Here is a 23976-nt window from a genome sequence, read left to right on the forward strand (position 1 = left end):
TGAGGCCCGCTGTGCAAATCCCACACATACATGCCTGGGATAGCTGTTGGCTGCTGCAGGGCGCGACCTCCACCCACGCAGGGGAACCCCAAAGAGAGGAGCCCCCGACGCAAGATTAATGACCTGTTAATGAAGACTCTCAGTTACTTTTACTCTCTCTACCTCTGTCTTTTTTCTCCTTCTTCCTCTCTTTCTTTCTCTCTCTCTCTCTCTCTCCCGTCTTGCTCTCACTCTATCTGTTTCTCTCATTCCCTCTTCTCAGTCTTGCTCGCTCACCCTCTTTCTGTCATGTAGACATACAGCCACATACATCCCGGCATTGTATATCAGTGTAAAATATTACCCAACACGGTTGTTACATAGACATAGCTGTACACTCATGCTTGTTCGGTGCAGAGAGCATGGGAGTGCGTTGGTATGAGGTGTCATCCTGTGAGAGGATCCAGCGCTGCTGGTTTCACACCCGGCAGCAGATGGAACATATCCAGTCCCCGTCAGGCATGAAAGTCAGAGTTAATGCTTTTGCTCCTCTGCCTCCCGAGTCCACCCACTTACTCTTCCTCTCCTCCAGATAATGACGCAGCCATGAGGCGTCACCTCCCCCTCATCTACTATAACGCGTAATGTGTATGGATGCAGCTCAGCACATTATAAATGAATAGAACACAGCAGGTGTCATCACTTCCTTTCATTATAGTCCCCAATAACAGCTTGGGTAAAAGATTTCCTTTTGTTGTGGGTGGTGGTTGAGGGTTGTGGAGGAAGGTGTATAGACAATCTTTAACTCAAGTTTTGAATCATTAAGGCAGATGACATTCACCCCGGGATCTGTGGTCAGCTGCTTTGTAACAGTTAACCAGAATGGGTTAGTATAAAAATGCCTTTGTCAAAAGGAAGGTTAAAGGAAAGCTTCCCCGTCAGCAGAGGGAGTCTATTATGGCCTGAATGATTTTTTTGTTTTTCTGAGTTTGGGGCACATTCAACCTTCAGACCTCAAGCTGTGAGACAAAGCTTGACCACATTATGAGAACAAACCATATCTGGCTCCACAAACAGCAGTAAGCCACCAAGGTCACACTACCTCCCCTGGCGTGGGTCATCTTCCGTGGCCTGAGATTGTAGTGAGATTGGGGTCAGGAGGGGTGAGGGTAAACATCTAAGTCCACAGAGTGCGATCGCCACACATGACACCTCTGACCACTGATCTGCCAGCATCACCAGTTAACCTGAGCAGCCCTTTGGTTTTTTTTAAGGGAAGATCCTATTTCCCTTTCATCCTCAGGCCAAAGGTGCCATAAAGCGTGGAGTAGAGTTGACGAACTGCCATGTTTCTTGTGAAAGTCGACCTGATGGTGGATGCGCTGATGTGGCCGGTCGGCCCCCAGGGACTTCAAACACGGTTCCCTGGTGGCTGCTGTCAATGTAAGAGTGCTGATGTGAGTGAAAGGGACCCTGGGAACACAGCAGGCAGTTAGGAAGAACTGATGTTTGTGTTTGATATTACTGTCTCATGCATGTAAACTGAGTAGCGTCTCTGTCGGTGTCGCTTTGCACACCTCATGAGTGATGTGCAGCAAGCCTTGTTATTTCTGTCTGAAACTCAGAGTCGGATATCTGTGAAGGCGAGGAGTCAAGGATAGTATGTGCACAGAAAAGTGTTTGCCAGATGAACAAATAAGTGACCATTTTTGTAAGACTCTTTTTCATATGAAGTTCCTTTTTCTAGAGAAAATTCAAGCTTCAGATGGCATAGGTAATGCTTTCAGTAGTGTTTCACTCTTCTTCTTGGCTCAGGCGTGTACACAAATTACATTTTCTTACCATCAAGAATTCTCTGCCTTTACAAATGACAGACAGGCTCTGACAGGGACCTCTCCTGGGAGGTAATAAACTCCCAAAAGCACTGACCACCGTGGTATGGAGCGCACAGTATCAGGAACCTTCAGCTGATAGGGGCCTTTTCCACCCCATAATGAAATTGCATCTGTCATCTACCATTGATAGGAGGCCTTCCAGCCATTTCCTCAGTCACATTCCTTACATATATATTTCCCCTAAAAGTAAATGGCGGCAGAGTTATGATCTGTGAGGACAATTCAATGCCAGAGAATGGCTGGGAGTTTCTTTGGGTGTGCAGAAACTGCCTGGATTTCCCAGAGGGCTGCAGCTGACCCTGGTGCTTGATGCTGAGGTCAATATTAGGAGACAGTTGGGAGGCAGTCTTGCCAAACTGTAACAAGTTTACACATAAGGACCTTTAACATGTATCCTGACTCATAAAAATCATGACGCAGGTTGCTCTTTCCCATGAGGGTTGTATTAACCCCTCAGCATTCTTATTCCTGAAAAACCCCATTACTGGATTCCTTAGATTTTTCCATGTTACACCATGTTGCAATGTGTACTCCAACTGTTGAAATCCCTCATTACTTTCTCATGTTCATTTCTGATCAAAGACCAGCTTTCCCAGACCATCTGCCTAATCCTGCTCCGGGAAAAAAATGTGGGAACTGACCTCAAACCAGCATTTAAGGGTATAATTTGCCTGTTGGACCCGTTCCACTTGCGGCTACAGGCTGCTACTTTGTGCTTCTGGCTCCCATTGCTCTGTGGCACCAAACATCTGTTCCATTCCATACTGTAGCAATCCTCAAGTTATTCCCTCCGAAATATGGATGGGGGGGGGGGGGTTACGGGTTGTTCTCCTCCAGGCTTTGGCTTGTTCTAGCAGTGTAGGACTTTCAGGGCCTCTAAAGACAGAGCCCAGCCAGACACCTGTTGGCTTGTCTCAGCTGAACAGACCAGAAAATTCAGCCCCAATTGTTTTGGCTCTGTAGTAAACCACAAAATGTGTGGGCTGTGACTCACGCAAGGAGCTGACCACAGGAGCACACACTGAGGTCTTATGCTCAGGGAAGTTTTTCAGTTCCTAACAACCTCTTGTACAATTATGACCTTCGGTAAGTAAGGGAGTTGTACCCACCATCCCACTTATTGTCATCCCAAATCTCCCAACATCCAGGGCCAGGTTTCCCAACAGCATCATAAGTAGTTTGTAGAATCCCTCTTATGAATCACCTTACAATTTCAGAGTGTATTTCCCAAAAGCTACGTAGTTTGACGTAGAGAAGGTTTATTCATAGGTTAGTTTATTTGCAATTCGCATGTAGGTCCCATTAAGTTCAAAAGGCAACAGTGATGTCACCTAATATCACCAAATTAAGGGATATTTCAACACTGTTTACATGTACAGTGTCTGTTAAGTACTACTTAACAGTAGAGCGCGCCGTTGGCATTACGTGCTTGTTTGGGACACTTGTAGCCTCTAAGACTTTATAGTTATCAGGAAACCAGACCGTACACAGTATATGTACTGTAGGAAGATATGACAAATGACAGAACTGGACAGAACTGACCACCCAGTAAGATCAGTTTGGATTTAGTTCAAACTGATATCAGAATGAAAGACCAGCCACGTGCTATTGGAGTCATCAGTGCTTTCATCAGCACACTTCATAACTTGGATTTACTTCTTTGGCTGGAAATAGCAGCTAGACACATTGGGCCGTTATAGTGAGGAGAGAAGACCTTTCACATTTATCCATGATGTGGAAACTATTATCCAAACTGATCTACAGCACAAGTAATGTAGATATTTTATCAGTTTGTGTGTGTGTGTGGGGGGGGGGGGGGGGGGGGGGGGGACAGCTCCCCAGCAATCAATCAAACGTGCTGTTGTTAATATCTCACTCTACCAGCTGATCTATATAGAAAACCTCTTCACCACCCGTTTTCATAAATCATTGCATCGTATTAGATTAATTGATCAATTGATTAATTGATGTAAGTCGAGATCTAGCCTGTAGTTCACTTCACTTATTATGAATCGAGTGAAGAAAACACCTTTGATGAGCAACTGATGATAGACCGCTGGTTCAGTTGATCCTCTTCACTCTTGTGTTTAGTCTGCCATAAGGCATCGCGAAGCACAATCAGTCAGTCCTTTCTTTTTGGGTGGGTGCCTGCAACTCAGGCAGCTTCTTGCAGTCTCCAGTAAAGCATGTCTGTAAAGGGAGAAATAATGCTAGCAGTGTGTCAGTGTTATCAGCGCCAGCGACATGGCTGGCTTTGGGGCCGACTGAGATGGATTTAGTACTCATGAAGCACAGGCACAGAGAGCGCGAGGGCGCCAGTCCTTATGGGATGAGAGGGGAGTTGGCCACAGATGACTGATCGTATTGCGTGTTTGTCTTTAGCAATGACATCAATCTGGCTAACACCGTCTCTCAACAGACAGTGATCGCAAAGCCCACCAAGGAGGATAACATCCAAATGGCAAATATCCAAAACATATAAAAAGCTTTGTAGTGCAATCACATTATGGCTTCCTTTGAAATTAGGCCTGTTTCAAACATAGACAGAGTGTATTATTAACATTCCTCCAGCCAAAAATGATATACTTATACTTAATTGTTGACATCTAATCATTGAATGATGTCAAGGGAAATATTTCACAAATTGTGCAAGACACACATCTTTTCCTCTCATCAAGCTGTAGAGATGGAGACTTAATTGCAGAGGCACTGTAATCATTCTGCAATCTACATTCTCAAGGGATTACGTCTCACTCACACCTATACTGGTCACTAGTCTGGTACATGTACGTAGATATAAAATCATCTGTAGCTCTCTCGTTGAATATAGGCTATTGCAGAAGTGCGTGAAGCCCGTGTAGTAAAGGATGGCAGATGCCCACCATTATCAATTTCCAAGAGATACATTTGAGTAACTTTGAAAGCTTTGCATAGAGGTAGTACAGACTTTTATCCATACAGGTTAATTACCAGTTATTGTAAAACAGATGTTATGCCCAAGAAGCACATCTTTGTTTGTATCATTTGCAGTAGGCTCTTTTTTACAAATACCAATCCAGCCATATACTTATGTATCAACTTATCAACTTTAGCTAATTATACAAGCATTATATATTTATATCATTACACATCATTATCAGCATCACTTGAAACCAAAGTTGAAAAGTTGAAAGTTGAATAGAACCTGTACTTCATATCACGAGAACTTCCTCTCTAATGTTCCTAATGGCTCAAAACAAGGCCCAAGTAAAACATGACGGCTGTTGTTTTACAGTGTTTATGTCTGCGTACATGTGTAGGTGGTGGAGTTATTGGTCGATGTCATGCTCCATGTGTTAACAGGGTGTACTTTTTTAACATTTGTTTGGGAAAACATTGGCAGACTTTTGCTCACTCTCTTCAAAGGGTCTTTGTGTTGATTGTTGTGGTCGACTGTGTCTGGGCCGCTTTGGATCCGGAGCAACTGAAACAGCATGCACGTCGATAGCGGTTAGCTTTTGGCTACTTCTAATGTTTATGGACCTCTGCGTTCAAGTGCTCGATGTAACAAAGCTTCTCTCATTACTTTTTCTCCTACCTCTGTTTACAAAGGCCTTGCTATGGTCCGGTCATGCGTTTAACAGGTTTCACAGACAACGTGAATGAAAGACCGCTCAACATTCCATGGAGTGGTCCTATTCACTACGTGTCCCTCACAGTGGTGAGAGTTTTTACGATGTGTCTTAGCAAAGGAGAGAGATGCGTAGATCCCCAAAGAATGTTGGGATGTAAGGGCGTATTTGTATATGAGTAAGTATATGCGTTGTTCTGTGAATAGAACCCTTAGCTTGTATTTGTTCAGCTTGAGTGTATGTCAGCCTCTCTTGTGTCCTGCAAAGCAATGAAGTAGTGGGAACCTCCATCCTCTCCACATAAGTCATGACAGAGATTGACAGAGTTGTGGATGACGGTGCTAAAGGTGTAACATAAAACCTCAGCTGTGATGTCTCAATATGTCTTCTGACGAATCTCCTTCCACAACACAAAAGGTGAAGCAAAAATAACTTGGGAGAAGTTATAATTCGCTACTTTGTTATTTACCAATATCTTACCCCCGCAACGGCAACCTTTACACCCTGACACTTATTTACACGCACACATATTCAGAGGTTCAGAAATCTTAATTTTTTTAGTTTGCCTGCTGGGCAAGTGAATGCTTCATCAGCTGACCTTCACCCCTCCCCTCCTTTTTTTATTCAATATTGAAGTTACTAAAAGGATTTCCAGAAGGAACTAGAACAGAGCGTCTGATTGTGTGGGACTGAATTTCCGATCGTATTGCAATTTACAAAATCACCTGCTTGTCCACCAAGCAATTAGAAATATGAAATAACAAGCCCCAGACTTGGAATTTGCTTGTTCCAGGTGGCCGAGCAAATTATTTGTCCACCCCTGCATAAAAGGACGTTTTGGTGAAGTCTGAGGAAGCCTTAGTCTTTGGACTTAAGCAAACTCACGGGACGGGGTGTAACACAATAACACACTTCCCACCTGAAAGGACCATCAGCTATCGGTAGATTAATCAGACTTGGCATTTATGTTACACATTGTTGGATCCCTTCTTATTTTAGGGCTGGCAGTATGCCTTAGGCCTCTTGTTTTCAGCCCAGACAATACAGAGGTGTCCCACCTGGAAAAAAGCTATTCATTATTTTTGCTCCTAATTGCTTAAACGTGCAGTTTAAAATGCTAGAATTTGGCTTTTTGCCTGTTGGGATGTCTTTCCTCTATTTGTCCTCTGCAGTCATTATTTCCATTGGCTGAACAATGGGGCTCATGTTCATGTTCTCGTGTGAGAGCGTTTGCATGTCAGTGCCATGTTCTCCATATATAGCCCCATGTTTGAGCGTTTGGAGTAGCGTAGAGTGGGACCACTGAATCATGTGAATGGAAATGGAGCCGTGCACATTCCTCCAAATGGGAAAAGGATGAGAAGACGTCTTTTTGTCTGACAGATACGGGATCGCGAAAAGATTGTGTCGCCTGCATAAAAAGACGCCTTTGTGGAGGCTGCCTTTTGGGGGCTCAATGTGTTCTTTGTGTGTGCTGAGCCGAGTATCTCGAGCAAGCGTGTGTTGGTGGGGGGGTTGATGCTGGTGGGGAGAAGAAAAGAGGAAGAATTCTTCTGATTCTTCCCCCCCAGCTACTTGATCGCATCTCAGGCTGGAAATCCTCCGCTTGTTCAGTCAGTGTGTCCCCTCAGCCTGGAGACAACATGGGGACCTTGTCTACGGCATGGCTCTGAGCTGAATAAGCAGTCTCTGGAATCACTGCGTAGGTGTGAGCTTTGGGGCCAGTTGCGCGTCATTGACTTTCAGTCTTGAGAGCCTCCAACAGAATAACAACCCTCAGAAAAGTTATCTATTCACAGAGGCCTTATGGACTGTCAGGGGTTGCATGAAATGGCTAACATTTCATATTCATTTATTCACATGTTGACCTTACTTACTGAAAAAACCATTATGACTAAACATGTGCATTTCTTAGTGGCGCTGTCCAAAGGCCTTATATAGCAATGCAGGCTATAAGGACTGCAGGCTTGTCACCGCTGACACCACACATCATGTCAGCTTTTTAAATCTGCTCTGTCATTTCCAGGTGCTGAGTGTTGTCCAGATCATTAGGGTCTTATTCTTTGCAGGATAAAAAACGAGACATCATCAAGAGACAAAGAGATGCAGAAGCTGTAGAGGGAATGTATTATTGCGTGCATTTGTCAGTAGTCCAGCTCTGTAAAATTCAGAACTTCACATTGATATCATGTCCTTTCTTTAGTGTATTTATTTGTGTATTTGCACCACCACCATGCTCAGTCAGTGTTTTGTTCATCATTGGATGTGCAAGTGGCCACAAACTCTTAAGTAGTTCTGTTACTGTGCCCAGCCAACCATGCTTCTCAATATTCTGTCATGTATAATACGTTTATTAAATGTAACCTAGTCAGGCTTCTTACAGATGAAGAGTTCATAGTTTTTTTTAAGAAATGTTCTAAGGTTAATGATGACACAGGTGTTCTAGAACAGTTGAAATGTTAGAAAGATTGGGATGTTTTAGGAATGTTTATGGTACAAGAGAAATGTTCAGTGCAAGCCTCCTTCAAGTCTCCAGTCAAATTAAGTTGACCTAGCTTCAATTTGTCAATTTTTTCCTCTCAGGGTGTTAAGAAGTCCAACGAAGGTTGCGGAGGAAGAGACTGCAGTGGAGGCTGCAAATGCTACCCAGAGAAAGGATCCAGGGTAAGTGTCTGCATTCTCAATCAATTCACTCCTCCATCCTTCATCTTCATGCCTCCCACCATTTAGGCATTAGCGTATCCATCAAGAGAAAGTCATCATCACAGCAGCAAAACAATGCAGCAGACAGAACCATCCTTTTTAAAGCCACCCACACCTGTTCACTCAAGTTTCCATGTTTTTGTCTATTGCATTTGTCATCTCTTAAGGACTTCATGATAAAGCACCATTAGTAAAGGATTGAGGAGAGGGGAGAGGTATTTTTGAATACCAGAGCCAATGTTATGAAAATAAGCCCAGAGGAGTAGACTAAACATCAGGGCCTCTTAATGAGATAAAGGTTGCCAAGGGAAGAGACAACCACTGTGAGCCAACCAGTGTGTGTGGAGTACCTCCACAATTATATCCCTTCTTAAGAGACGTCCGTTGCGACAGAGACCATCTGGTCTAGTTCCATTGACTAGGGTGTCAAATGTTAGCTAGGTGCTTCATAATATTTCACATTTGTGCAGACACAATTGTGGTGAAAATTACTTATTTCCTTTTCCTATTTCTGTGACAATTTGGTTTTTAATTTGTTTTGATCTGATCTTGCCAAAGAAATGAGACTTTGTCTAATTTTTTGTAAAATGTGCTCTAGGTTCAGGTGTCAGATTGAACCGGATCATACCAACAACATACTCTAGGGACATTTAACATAGGAACATGCAAGATTGCCAGGGCAGTTACCAAGGCAGCCATGTCCAACATATTTGTAGTGTCCATGATTGCAACACGGACAGGAAATCCCTTAAGAGGGAGTGGGAGTTGAAGAGGAAGCACATTCCTTAGGATGCGATTGGGCCTCAATGGCCTGGGTCAACTTGTCAGCTGTCTTTTTGTCTCTTACTGTACCGGAAAAGGGGAAAGGGGGCCTTGATTGTCTTAAAATGAGATAGCGTCGAGTGCCAAGGCTGCTGAGGGGCCACGGACACGGCCCACTGGCACTTTGGCACATTTCCTCCCCTCATCATTTGTTTTAAATCAACAACAAAAAGGGGTAAAGGGTGAAAAACAACTCCTCAGTCATCAGACACCACGCCCATTTCACCACTGTGCATGAATCTGTATGGCATGAAGTGCTGAACATTTATTGTTCTTAGATCAGCTTGGTTCAGACTGTGCCAGCCACTGGGGCAAGTCAAGGTTGGAAATGAAAAAAAAAGTCTTGAACACAAAGCTATATATTTCAAACATTCAGTTCCACAGTCTGATGTATTTTGTGCACCAGAACCTGCCCTTAGTAGTAACCTGTAGTAGGCTGATGGCTTCCCTCATTAATGGATAGGGCATAAGGATGGAGATTAGATCAAGTTTAAAAGGCCTAGAGTGTTCTTCAGGTCTCCTAACCACTGCCACAGATGTGCAATGAGAAGCTTGACAGAAAGGGAAGAATGGTTTAGTTGTCTGTGAACAACCAGTAATGACAAAGCAGAGATTTAGCATCAACATATTTCACCCACTCACCAGCAGCAAGTCTTTCACCGTGCTGCAACCTCGTGGCTTTTTCTTCACTCGTTTTCATTCACTATTCCCATCATGTCGCAACAGTCCCAGAGAACACTTACCCAATCAGTTTTTGCTGGGAAGCTCCATATGTGCTCCTCATAGTTGGATGATATCACCCCTAGTCCTCTGAGAGCTAAATTTGATGCAGCTGTTTTGTTTCTATCACATCTGCTCCTTTAGCAGTCATTGGTCGAGCTGTAAGAATCAACAGCCTACCCAAGAGCCAATGTCAGTCATATTGTAATCTGTTTATTGCATTTTGACACAGATTAACTGTACACTTAAAGGGGTGTTGTAAAACCCCAGAGACGTTAGTCAATTCATCAATTTGACATCTGATTGTATAATGTCTTTCAGTACATTCAACTAATGGGTTTCTCATCAATGGCAAAAAAGTGTGTCCTCGATGTCACAATTTCAGGCTTTGAGGGCGAGACCATGATAATATTCCCATTATTTTAAATAGGCTGACAGTTTTTCTCCATCTTTGATGCAAGCAATATGCCCTAACATCAACGCCTCCTGAAATAAAGAAATTACAGATTTCCCAATCCCCTCACTCCATCCCTTACACATTGTCTATGAAACTCTGAACAGAAACAGCTGGGAAACTAGCAGAAAGTCTCGAAACTTCTGGTCTTCTGTAGCAAAATAAAACTCTCAACGCTTCCAGCCACCAGGCCAGTAGGCCCCCTAACTCATTGCTGCAGGATTGCAGTGTTACAGATCGTCATGGGTGCAGTTCAGAAACACGAGGCAGTTGGGAATCCTATGGCACATTCCACCCATATTGTAGACTTCTTTGTTTGTGCCGACTTCCTCAGATGGAAATATCTAAATCCGGATCAATGGTGGTCTTTGTGAAGAGCCGCCCGTCCTCTTGTTTCTCAGAAACGGAGGGGGGGGGCTGAAATGTCGCACATAGATGTTCCTTAAAGATGAGCTCATCCAGCCCCCGGAGAAAGAGTAAATTGGAAACTAAGTGGAACAACAACCGAGAAAAAAACAGAAACAGGAAAAGGTTCTGGAAAAGTAGAAGCCTTGAGTGTATGTGGCTCCATGGGAAAAAATGGGTGTTTGTTGTTTGGCAGGAAGTGACATGTTACAGGAAGTTTTTCACAATGAATGTTTTTTCTATTTGTCTCACCAATGGGAAAGAGAAGACTCTTCTGGTACTTCTGACGCAAACATTCCTGGAGTCCTATACTGAAATGAATGCTACTGCAGTAGACTCTCGAGATTTTTCTTCGGCTTCAAGCTTAGTGGAAAACATGTAAAGTTCTTCCTCTCATTATATACAGTGACCGGTTTCTTATGTGATGGATTTCACATCCAGTCCAGTACAATCAACTGGTCACAGACTGTCACAGATAAGCTGAAGACTCGTGAACTCATCCAGCCTGCCAACTTAACAGAGGACCCAAATTCTGTCCAGCAGTTGAAATTAAATTTAGTCATTCCGTCAGTGGGGCATTAGAATGTCCATGATACTTACTGGCAGTGACAGAAGAGCCTAGGCATGAAGAAGGCCCAAAGCGCTGCTCACTTCATACCTTCACTCTGGCCCAAAATGGGACATTTGACATTTTCACAATAAAATCTGTCATCTAGCTCTGCAGCAAATTGAGATTATCTCAGACTAGGGTTACAGTCTTCAAAGACATTCCCACTAAAATGTTCAGCATTCAAGAGTAGTCCAAGTGGGTTACATGATCTTCTTGTTCTTAAGCTCCATAGTACAGTGCTGCTTCAAACAGGAATATCAATTAAACTTAGTTTTTCCAGTTGACCAGCAAAATGGGCTCACAAATTCGAAATCAAATAATGTCTTGTATGATGTAAGAATATGAGGAGACATGAGAATATACATGCAGATATGAGGAAACATGCATATTGTCATGCTGAAAAACCGTTTGGCACATCCGTTTCCTGCTGTTTTCTACAAATCTCCAGCAGAGAAGTCAAGTCCAGTGCTCAGCGAACCTTTGGGAAATGTGAGATGTTTGACAGCTATTGCACACAGTAAGTAATACCTCCAAGCTGGAAATGTAATTTGTAGTATATATTAGCCAACCTCTTTGCTGTTCCCGCAAACAGGCATTCCCTGTGGCATCATGTGTTCTTGTGTGTTTGTGCCCTCAGTCCACGTGAGGCACAGGCTATGAACAGAAGGAATCCCTGCTCACATAATTAGCAGCACAAGATTTCATATTTCATATTTCCCTAATGGCATCTTTGTCTGTACTTCTAAATAGAGGCCTTCTTCTTCCCCTACTCCTCCGTCTCCTACACAGAGGCGTAAAGAAGACATCTTGAAACCCATCAGTCCTCCTCCCTTCCCCTGCCCTAATTCCTTCTTCGCCCAGCTGCTCCGTAAAGCTTTCCAGCCCGTTATTTAAAGATGGTGTGTTTTGAGTGGACAACAGGCATATTGTGTGGGGGAGTGAGGCTCTGGATTTGGCGGGCCTCTGTGCTCACACAGAGCTTGCCCTTAATGGAGTGTGGCTGTCTGACTCCATGTAGATAAGCCTGTAAGGATAGTAAAAGCCTTTTGGTGTTTTCCAGCAAAGCTCAAAATGACAGGCCGTGCTGTACACACAGAGAGCAGGGCAACATGGGGGTCAAAGATCACTGGCCTGCCTCAACTGAGGCTGGGGATCAGTATATAATTGTCTTCAGAGATGCCTCACCTTGGGCCAGAGGAGTGTCGGGAGCTTACAGAGGCAGTGGCACAGGGGTCAAATCCTGTAGAAGAAAACAATTTTGAGGATTATGGATCACAACTGGGTTCTTTAAGTTGTTTTGGCTTCAGCAGGAAGCTTTGCTATTTCTCATAGTGCCAACCTAGTGAAATGTGCGAATCAACAAATCTGTTGATAAAATATTTGGTGGATGTAGCATTGCTTGTGAACCACTTGTGCGTTCCTTCTATTTAGGCTAGTACCTTCAAATAACTTCTTGAAACCCTCACCCAAATGTTGAGGATTTGTATGTTCTTTACAGACACTACTAGTGTAGAGATACTGTTGCAATGTGTTATCAATACAAAAACAATGTCAGCAGATTCAAGGGCAATGGACGAAGGCAAAACTACCATTGTTCTATGGTTTTGTGAATTACAGTTTGCTGACAGTTCACCATCTTATCTTGAAAGCATTGTGTAACTAACAGAATTTGTATTCTCCATAGTTGCACAGGTTTATCTCATTAAAATGATACTTTAAGGCGTGTGATTCTAACCCCTTTGTCTCAAAAGTACTTGTAACAAGTCAGACTGATGGTCAATTACTTTTACCCATATGTCAAATGAGTTTGCTAATGCACTGTTCCTCTAAGGTAGTTTTGACAGGTGTAGGACATAGGCTGACGTATGTCCATGTTATATAATGCCTGTGGAGTAAAGGTCACGTTTAGAGGTCACAGGAAGAGGGAATGGAAAACGACACCTGATGCTCGCAGCAGAAGACATGAATTAGCCTTGTCTGGGGCTCGTCCTCCTGGACCGCAGCAGGCCTCCCTAGGGCTATTTTCTCAGCCTGCCTAGCCCATGTCCCAGAGGAGAGTGATCGGCTCTGAAGTACAGCGGAAAAGGGTGGATGGTGCTCCCAGTTGCCCTCTCGCTTTCCTACACTCACGCACGTGTGATGATCATATAAACAGATAGGCTCACATGGGTCTGTTGCTGTTCCCAATCACACAGAACAAGCCTACACCACTGGTGTTAATAGCTGTTTGCTCTGAGGACTGGGGGGATTCTCGACCATACTGAGGTGGACTAGTTTGTGTGTCTGCTTAGAGTGATTAGAGGCCAGTTAAATGTACACCCAGATAGACAGGGCCTGGAGGAACACATGAGGAATATGACTAGAAGTGGCATTGCATGTGTTCCCTATCAAAACCACACGGTTTCACAACAGTACACAGCCCTATGGGGTCAGGTTTAAGTCATCCACTGACAGCCATAATCACTCTGGTCAGGAGATTTGATTGACAGACCCGGCTGAACTGGTGGCAAAAGGCAAGAAGGTTGCCTTTGTTTTATTTTTCAACAAAAGGGGGGAAGCTCTAACTAGCTGGGCTTGGTTCTCTTAGTTCTTGGTTCTGCCATTTGCATGCCGAACTATTGATCCACAATATTGATTCCTCGCCAACTGCCCTGTTAGTGTGCAATCGTCCTGGAATGCCATGCGCAGCTGGGGTGAGAGAGAGGGGGGGTTGATGTCTTTTTCTCCTGCCGTGAGAAAGAGGGATGGCTCCAAGAGTCCAGTGACCCACACGAGTGACCCAGCTGGACACGTAGGCGAGACCCGTTCCCCCCCAGCGCTCATCAGTATCGATGACCCCTTATGTGGCTGGATCCCATCACTGACCCAAATTGGATGCGTCTTCAAATACAGAATCACATCCACATCCAACACTGTCTCAGCCAGATCCACTGTCCTCAGAACATCGAGAGCCCGATCCCTGGAAAGAACACAGTCCCGTCCCCCAGGGGTCCCATCCATAATGCAGTGTTAAAATAACAGAGCTTTAAAAGCATTCCCACGTCCCAGGCCCAGTGCTCACTGGCTGCAATCTCACAGATGGTTCTGGTGGTTTTGGTCAGAATGGAGCATTAATGGAGTAATTACCATTTCAACAGTCAGAAAAACACACACTAATCACCCAAATGGACCCCAGATCCATCTCTCACACACACACACACACATAGACACGCACATACACGCACACACACACACACATAGACACGCACATACACGCACACACACACACACACACACACATACACACGCACTCAAACATTCTCACACACATATGCATGGACATTCATAGAATTCCTCATCACACATACATGCTCTCACAGCTGGGTTGTGTTTCCGCACATGTACAGAGCCGCTGGTATTCCGTTCCCAGAGTGTGAGGCAACAGTGCAGGTGCCTGGCTCCACTGACCATGTGAGAGACTCCAGGTCCCCAACCAGACCTGCTCTCACCATTCGACTCACACTCTTCCCTTCAGACACACTCTCTCTCTCTCTCTCTCTCTCACACACACACACACACACACACACACACACACACACACACACACACACACACACACACACACACACACACATATGCACACATATATATTTACGTGTGGGTTTATATTTTCTTCCAATATCTCTCTCTCTCTCTCTCTCTCTCTCGCTCTTTATCTATATTGGTGTATACAAATGTTTCTCTTTCTTTTGTCTCTTTTTATCTCTCTGTTTCGCTCCCTCACTTTTTCCCTCACATACTCTTGTTCTCTCAAACACACATACATGTACACACACACACACACACACACACACACACACACACACACACACACACACTGTAACTGCGCCAAATTGTCTCTTTGACACAGTCCAGACTATACACAGTGGCTCTCTCTCTCACACACACACACTGCTTCACTGTCTAGGGTCATATCACCTAAGCACGTGTTCCTGCACGTGGGAGCAGGGGCATAACTGATGACATGTCTGCGGTAATTACGCCGAGCCTAAACATATTATGCACAAGTGTAAACACAGGCAGGCCGTGTGGCTCATCTGTGTACCAAAAAGACAGCAGAAGGAATTCAACCCTCGTCAGACAAAGAGAAAGCAGAGAGGGTGCTGACAAGCACTGACCGGCTGTGCTGCCTCCGACCGGTACCTCGGGCTCCCCCTCGTCCAGCCAGCTTTTACAATGAGAGGATATGGAAGTATGACATGGTGTGTATGTGTCTGTGTCTCTGTGTGTGTGTGTGTGTGTGTGTGTGCGTGCGTGTGTGTGTGTGTGTGTGTGTGTGTGTGTGTGTGTGTGTGTGTGTGTGTGTGCGTCTGTCAAAGTGTGTGTGTCAACATCGACCTTACCGTATCTATAAAATCTACAGTATGACTGGTACTGCAAACTTTACAGTATCAAGCGAAACAGCCAAAACTACCCCCATGCCCTTTCACACAGTTTGGTTGTTTTCTGTTTTTTCTTTCAATCCATTTCTCATGCCTCAACAGTCCAGTCAGTTCTTCCCATGAAATTTATTTCAGGCCATAAATCGGTGTGACTTGCACAGAGCTGTTAATCAGGCATTCTCAGACTCTGTCTGTTCTCAGTCTGTGTTTCTATAGTAAATAGTAAATAAAGGCTGGTAAGTCACGGAGACCGACAAAACGATCCGATTCTGAAAATGGCACACACCCCAAAATATTTATATCTTTGAATGTGTGTGTGACAGAGAGGCAATGTGTGTATGTATATCTGTGTGCGTGTGCGTGCGTGCATGTGTGTGGGTGCGTGTGCTTGTGTGTGCATATCTGTGTATGTGTCTATGTATCCATGTGTGTGTGTGTGTGTGTTTGCCTGTGTGTATCCGTTTATGTCCCTGTGTGTGTGTTTGTGTGTGCGCTTGCACGCATGCATCTACGCCATTCCATATATGATGGCCTCAGCCCACTGAACATGTGGAGGAGGGAGGCTGTGTGGTCACCGATGGAGAGACAGGGGGAGGTTGCTGGCCAGAAATGCCAGTCAGCAGCACCTCCTTAATGCCAAAGGGGCACCATGTTTACCCATCGCATCCTCTAGCTGAGTCAAGAACTCACTCACCATCAGTTTCAGTAATCACATTAGCATGTGGGCTTCATTTCTCTCCAAGCCACATAAGAGATGCCTCTCTTTTGTTGTAGACACGAGCGGTCGGAGACTGCAGACGAGGACACGAGTGTACATCAGTGTGACCGAGTCACCATCTGTCCCCCTGTGTTATCCCAGCTTCCTGTTTAGAGTCTGATGTCACTATTCAAGAGTTCCTTTTTTTCTCCCTGAATCAACAGTCATCCACGAACGTGCCTCCGCTCTCTTTCCCATCCTCCTACAGTGTAAATATGCAGAGGAAGTAGCCCCGAGTTAGTCAGAGAAGGGTCTGAGAAGTGTGTGTGTGTGTGTGTGTGTGAGTGTGTGTGTGTTTGTGTGTGTGTGTGTGTGTGTGTGTGTGTGTGTGTGTGTGTGTGTGTGTGTGTGTGTGTGTGTGTGTGTGTGTGTGTGTGTGTGAGTGTGTGTTGCGAATTTGTCTGTGGGTGGTTGCGTGAATAATCGTCCCCAGAACGTATTTTGAATGTAGGCCATTGCGATTCCCAAGAACTGGAGATATTTTAAAGTGAGGCTCAGTCATAGACTAAATAAAATCACTTCCTCTGGGAGAGAGGTTAAACCAACTTACAAATCCCAACATGGACAATATCCAAATATAATAACCACTCGGGGGTAGGAATCCCTTATCGACTCCCATTGCACTGCATACACTTTTACACGTTATCACTTCACCCCGCAGTCACAGATCGTTCAGAAAATGAAGTACATTTCTGCCAAAGTGAATATGTTGTTTTGCATGACAGGTTTATACATCCTCATGGATGAAGCTTTACTCATAAACCTGCTATGAAGGAGTACAGTTATGGAGTACTATATATTCTGAATTTGGGACCCCATAAGGAATATGATTCATAGCGTTTTTTGGTTGTCAGGAATCTTTTCTGTCAGCAACCCAAAGCTATAGTGTAGAAGAAGCCTTTATTCAGCAGCACCATTATGGCTTCTTCGGGGGGAAAAAAAAGATTCTGTGAGGACCTTTAGAAGTTAATCTATTGGGACAAGCTGCCAGTTCCACTACAGTCACTACATTATACACTTCAAAACAGTGCAATACAGTGCACTCACTGATGCCTCTCTTCTTGATAATTGAAATGTGGAACATTCCCATGTTTCATATTAAATGTTCACATTTCTCTTTCTTGTGACCTTAAGTGGACACTCATTCCTTTAGCCCTCCTTTGCCCTCTCAATGTCAGTCAGTCCTCAGGCCTTCAGTTTTCCCATCATCTGGACAGACTCACAGAACCACATTGCACAGATTCTGGATGTGTTTATTTGTTTATTTTTTTATTTATGTGTTTTCTTTTTTTCCAATTTGGACCTCGGGGCGAGGTTACTGGCGTAGGACACTTTCCCATAGTTTAGTCTGGCGGCTCGAGGCAAAGTTTTCCCCGTAGACTTTTCGTCCTGCAGGACTGAATTTCTAACTTTGTAACAGAAGGGGCAGATTACTGACCCTTTTTCAATTGAAAAAAAAATATTAAAAATGAGAAATGTACCCCTGCGGTAACCGCCCTGGCTAATGTACCCCTGCGGTAACCGAGGGCTCCCCAGAAAGAGCTATTTTACTTCCAAAAGGTTTTCATTTGGGAATCTGAATCACCAATCGCCAACGGCACCCCAGAGTGACCAAATCAGACTCTAACTCTACACTGACATGTGACTGTAGATGACTGGTGATGAGGCACTTGGCATTAACAGACTCCCAGCACATACTTGAATACAAACCATCGACATATTCGAGCGTTGGACAGCGTTTGGAGGAATGGCCGCCATGCCATTAAATCACTAAAGCATTCTTTTATTTGGACACACTTGCTCAGAAACACTTAAACACAGAATACCTGCATGGACAGATGTGTAATTCTTCTGATGGAGTAAGTCGGTGAAGAGGTAGAGTTGGCAGATATTTTTGGCCTGTTACTGTATATGGGCTTGTCTGTATCAACTCAGTGTATCTGATAGTACATCTAATGTTTGTGTGGGCAGTGGCTTTGCTCTGTAGTCCGTCTTTCGTCAGTTATCCCCATCCCCCCTCTCTCTCTCCATCTCTATCCCTCACACCACCTCTCTCTATCAGAAGCATGTCCTCCTTGTTTATTGGTACCCAGGAACAGGAGCCGGTTTTACCTTTTAAAGTCATTATGCTCTGCCGGGGTTGGTGTTGCCCTATGTGCTAGTTCCGACGGGAGAAAGACTCTTCGTTTGAGTGTGAAGCCGTGTAGAAGTGGTTCACCTACGGTGCCACGGCTCTGGCATTTCTCAAACAAGCTCAGGTTGAGTGTGAGTGTGTGTGTGTGTGTGTGTGTGTGTGTGTGTGTGTGTGTGTGTGTGTGTGTGTGTGTGTGTGTGTGTGTGTGTGTGTGTGTGTTCTTGAAAAAGATTGACATGACATCACTAAGGTGCGTCATTGCACCCTGGCTTGACCTCATCATTGTTTACATAGGGTGTGTAAGTGACTGTTTATCTCTGCACACAGAGATCATCCATAATTGGTCTGTGTCAGTGTGCTGGGGTGCAAGCCACAGGTCAAACACATCAGACAGACAGTATTAACAGCATATTTTATTAAACAGCTGTGTCCAATAATTCTTGTAAATTACCGTTCTGCAATCAGTGTTTGTGTGTGTTCGCACTCGCGGGATTAACAATCAATTAATTAGCACACCTATTTAAACAATGTACCGTCCTGCCCTCAGATTGCATGCCATTGCAGTCCTACTCTACTCGATCCTCTTTCTCAAAGTCGTGTCAGTGCAAACTGAGGTTGTGCATGGGCTTGCTCCAGTCAGATGATTAGCTGGCTAAATTGGACCTGATTACTCTGGCTTGAGCACATGTCCTTCAGACTCAGTCCCAGTGTGTCCCAGTGCACCTGTGTGTGTGGATCCCATCAAACTGTCATACTGAGTTGTCACATGGAACACAAAAACATGACTTCACTTCCCGCCAGTTCTTCTCTGTGTGTGATGCGTTGCATTGGGGAATTATGTTCGTGAATCTGCGGAGCTAGTTTAAGACTGGATGTTCCTCCGAGGCATCTGTGGAAAGACAGCTACCCAACCTCCTCTTTCAGCAGCTGCTTTGTGGAAGCGAAAGCAGTGGCTATTGGACCAGATGCAACCTCCTCACAAAATAATGAGATTTCATTGTCATGCTAAAATGGATTTGGTCAAATGGTCACTATTATTTGCCAATGCTCTTTGTTTGTCAGTGATTGGCTCACAGTCAGTGAAACAATGAACCTCTGTTTGCTAATGTGCCATCTACCATCATGCCAACCCATGTTGGTAGGCGCTGCATGACAGACAAATCAAAACAGGAAGATCTACTTCAGAAAGCATTTCCCACATTAATTTCAGGAGCACATCAGTGGTGCTCGAGTTGGCCGGTTATATTCACATAGTTGGCGTGGAGGTCAGGCTCATATTCACTGAAAGCCAACATCAGATTTGCTAAAATCCCACATGAGTGTTTCAGGCAGATGTGAGATATTTGGAAAGTTCTGCGCGCTGAAAACCCAATCTGTGTCTGGGAAACCACCCCCTGCAGCATGCTCTGGTCCCTCGGCACCGTCGCTGTTTGGCACCAGCGGTACAGTCACAGTAAACAGATTTCTCTACTTCGATAAACGCAGCAGAAAACAGCTCTATGAGACATTTTTCTTGAGGGGCGTGCCGTGGCACAGGCGCTGAGCAGCCATCGTGTCAAGTCTTATGTTTTGGTGCGCAGAGCACACCTCGGAGAGTCAGCTTTGGGCCATCAGGAAGTCATGAACACGGTCCCTCTGGCTTTCAGCACGAGAAAAACCAGACCACAGCTGCGAGAGCAAGTCCAGGAGAGGAAGGAATCTCTCGTTTTCTCTCCCTCTCCCCCTCTCCCCCTCCATCTCTCCCTCCCTCCATCTTTCTTTCCCACAGCAGTGCTCTGGCCCTGTGTGTGTGGGAAGGTGGTGGTGGAGGAGGGGGGTGGGGGGGGTTGTGTGTGGGTGGAGTACAGCATGTGTCACAGCCCCCGGGGGTTGGGCTGTGGGGGCTGGTGGGGTTTTGAGTAGCTCATGTGACTAATGGAGTCCAGCTCTGGAACTCCAGCCACTAGCGCTCTGGAGAGGAGCCCTGGGAGTGCTCACTCCAACCAGCAGCAGAGGAGATCAGACCAGGAAGTGCCCGTTAGCAGCATGGGGCTCTGCGCTAACCTCTGTTGGGCTGACTGCACTGATGCAATACTCACACTGGGCCTGCCTGTGCTGGATTAGCATGGGTGTGACCAGCTGAGCTCTCCTGATGTTAACTGTGTTGAGGAGGATCCTGAGGAGTTTCAGTAAAGCTGGTGTTCTCCATTTATAAAACTTGGCATGCAAGTTTATTTAAAAGGTGTTTTTAACCAAAGTGACTAACAGTTAATTTAAGGCACACATCAGTATGTTGGTTCCCTGATCCCTGACATTTTGTGTACCTTGCTGTACGAGTTGAGCTACAGTGACTGTCTATGTGAACAGCTGTACTGGAGCCATTGTTCATTATTCTTTTTATAAGTCTATTTTTATAAGTCTCCAGACACCTTGAATCAATCCCTGACCTCAACTGACTTGGAAGATGGAAAAGTGTTGTAAGCCCTGTGAATACTGTCAAACAGTAGTGGGTTTAGAAGTGTGGAATGGTGTGGGATTCCACCATTGGGCAGGATCGGCATGCTATGTTCCAGGATGTCCACCGGGGCACAGGCGTGGCCGCCCCTGTAGAATTTCCTGTCCCCCCTCTCACCGTTGCTCCTAGTTCCCATAACAGCTTTGATCACATCAAAGGGTCACACTTGGGCCAGAAATGCCATCTCAGTTTCAAGACACGTGCTCCTTAGTGTGTGTGTGTATGTGTGTGTTTGTGTGTGTGTGTGTGTGTGTGTGTGTGTGTGTGTGTGTGTGTGTCTCCACTGTGTGCAGTGAGATCTGTACTCTCAAAACTGACCAAAGCTCAGCAGAGGGAGTTGTCAAGTGTCCGTCAGGTGAGCCTCTGCACCTCGTGACTCGGATGAAGTCATTGCCGTAATGTTATACATTTTATCTACTTCCGACGGGCTTTTTATCAGTGTCATGCTACATTTGAGGTCAAGTCTGAGGTCATTGCTCTCCTTGCTGAGACCAGATGTAAATTTGTCTGAATGGTTGCGTACGTGTGAGTGTGTGCGTGTGTATGGATTAGAGTATGTGTGAGAATTTGTGTGTGTGAGAGTGTTCATGCCTGTGTGCATGTGTGTATGTGTGTGTGTGTGTGTGTGTGTGTGTGTGTGTGTGGGAGAGTGAGAGAGATCTCTCCCCCTGCATCCTGAACCCCTTGGCCTGTCAGCAGCAGCGCAGCTGCACGGCTATGCTTTGATACAGTGTGTAATTGTCATGAGGTCCAGATCCTCTCCCTCTGGCTCAGTCTCACACACAGACTGGAGATGCAGCACAAGTCTGCCTCTGACTCCATGATACAGATCAGGGGACTCTGCCCACTGATGAGAGGATGATGGAGAGCTTAGCGTATTTCCATATCACCATGGCTCTGTTTTGACTTTCACTCTCTGCCACACCATCCCAACCCCTCCTACTCATGGCTTAAGCCATTTTCATACTCGTCATGGGGATGAAGTGAAAACAGTGCCCCTCTCTCTCTCTCTTTTTCTCCTTTTCTCTGTCTCCCTCTATCTCTCTGTCTCTCTCTCCAAAATTCCTAAATGGTGAGCTAACGGCACCATCTGAGCTGGTGCATATAGCTGACATGATAAGTGTGCAGCATTCCAGTTTGTCAGTAAACAGGTCGACATGGGGCTTGACCCAGAACCTTTCAGAGACTGAGGGGAAAGAGGAAATAAGGAAGGGTGGCAAGAGAGAGGAGACAGACGCCAAGGCAGGAAGAGAGAAGGTAGCCGACAAGGCGCGAGAAGACGACTGAGAGGAAGAAAAACAGGGAGAAGGAGGAGAGGATGACCAAACAGACAGCAGGGGGGGGAAGAGGGAGACAGGAAGTCTGCCCTGATCCCTGAGGTCACTGTGGAGAAGCAGCGAGCTTGGCTCGTCGCCTAGTGATTTACGCCGGCCGGTAACGGAGCCTCGTCACCTGGTGATTTACAACGGTGGGTATAACAGAGGGAGGGCGCTGAGAACGAGAAGTGACTGATCGCCCGTTTCCTCCAGCCACACGTCCACAGACACCAGTTTGTTTTACTCTGGCTTCCCGTGTGTCCACGTGTCCTCATTCATTCCCCTGCTCCAACCTCCTTGCGCCACACTCCAAGGTGATGTCCTTGTGACAGGGGAGGTTAGTCTGTACTTCCCCCTCAATTTCTCCATTTCCCTCTATTTCTTTTTCTCGCTCGTGCTCTCTCTTTCTCTCTCTCTCTCTGTCTCTCTTTCTCGCTCTCATTCCCCTGTTTTCTCTCCCTCCCTCATTTTCGTTTTGGATTCGTTTCGTTTTGATTTTGTTTGGATTGACAGTTGAGTGGCAGGCCTGTGCTCTCAGGAGCTGGAAGTTCATGTTTCGTCAGCCAGGGAAGAGAAGGAGAAAAGAGAAAGGCCAATCAGTGGGGTCAAAGGTGACGCCAATCTTTCTCTGTAATCCATTTTATAGGGGAGAACACATCTGCAAGTCATGCGTGACGGCGGTCAAAGACTGAGAAGTTAAATAAATAAATAACCGGAGGCCATTTCCCCTGTGTTTGAGAGAAAATGCTTTCTTTCTCTCTACCTCTCTTTCTTTCTCTCGCTCTCTTTCTCTCTCCCCATATCAGTGTCACCCTGGATGGTGTTGATTTGTGCAGGTGCAACTTCACAGTGCAGAATCACGTTTCACACAGTTTTAAAGATAGCGGAGAGTACAGAGAGATTCCAGACTAGACGATAGCACAGAGGCCAAGGAGGTTCTCACCTGTTCGTGTGTAACCTATACAACAGGACTGGAAAATGGTAAATGCTGTGAAGAAAACAGACTTGTATTCCTAGAATGCCAGGAGATTTTTGTAGCATGTAAGATTTCCCACATGATGGAACACCTCAAGCTTTTTTTTTCAACACATGCCAGTTGTTCCATCTGTTTGACACCCATATGTGCACCCTCACTCTTTCACACACATACACACATAAATACACACACACACACACACATAAACTCACACACACATAAATACACACATACACATAAAAACTCACATATACACACATAAACACACACATACACACATAAACTGACATATGCACACATAAAATCACACTTAAACTGACATATGCACACATAATCTCACACACACACACACACACACACACACACACACACACACACACACACACACACACACACATAACCTCACACACACATACATAAACTCTCACACACACACACACACACACACACATAAACTCACATATGTACAAACAGTAAGAGATGACGAGAGGTACTTGCGGGGCAACACTACCCGATCTTCTGTTAGAATAAAATCTGTTTGAGGTACAATGCATCACTGCTGAACTCAGGACACCGGTACCAAAAGGCATCTGGTCATTGTTCCCTTTGTTCTGCATTCTCCGAGAACACCATGCTTAAACTCAGGGATCTATCATAAATCTCGCCTTGTTTTTAGTGG

The 23976-nt window shown here is 45.1% G+C and overlaps 1 protein-coding gene across 2 annotated transcripts in view; it reads left to right on the top strand.

The window, feature by feature from the left end:
- Nucleotides 1–23976, top strand: part of col4a2 (collagen, type IV, alpha 2) — a 64315-nt gene that overhangs the window by 11195 nt on the left and 29144 nt on the right. For both annotated transcript variants that reach the window (XM_031584939.2, XM_012819691.3), the window contains exon 4: nt 8069–8149. In XM_031584939.2, coding sequence (XP_031440799.1) covers nt 8069–8149 — 81 coding nt within the window. The remainder of the gene's footprint in view (nt 1–8068; nt 8150–23976) is intronic.

The sequence above is a fragment of the Clupea harengus genome, chromosome 2, assembly GCF_900700415.2.
Source record: "Clupea harengus chromosome 2, Ch_v2.0.2, whole genome shotgun sequence".
NCBI classification, from domain to species: domain Eukaryota; kingdom Metazoa; phylum Chordata; class Actinopteri; order Clupeiformes; family Clupeidae; genus Clupea; species Clupea harengus.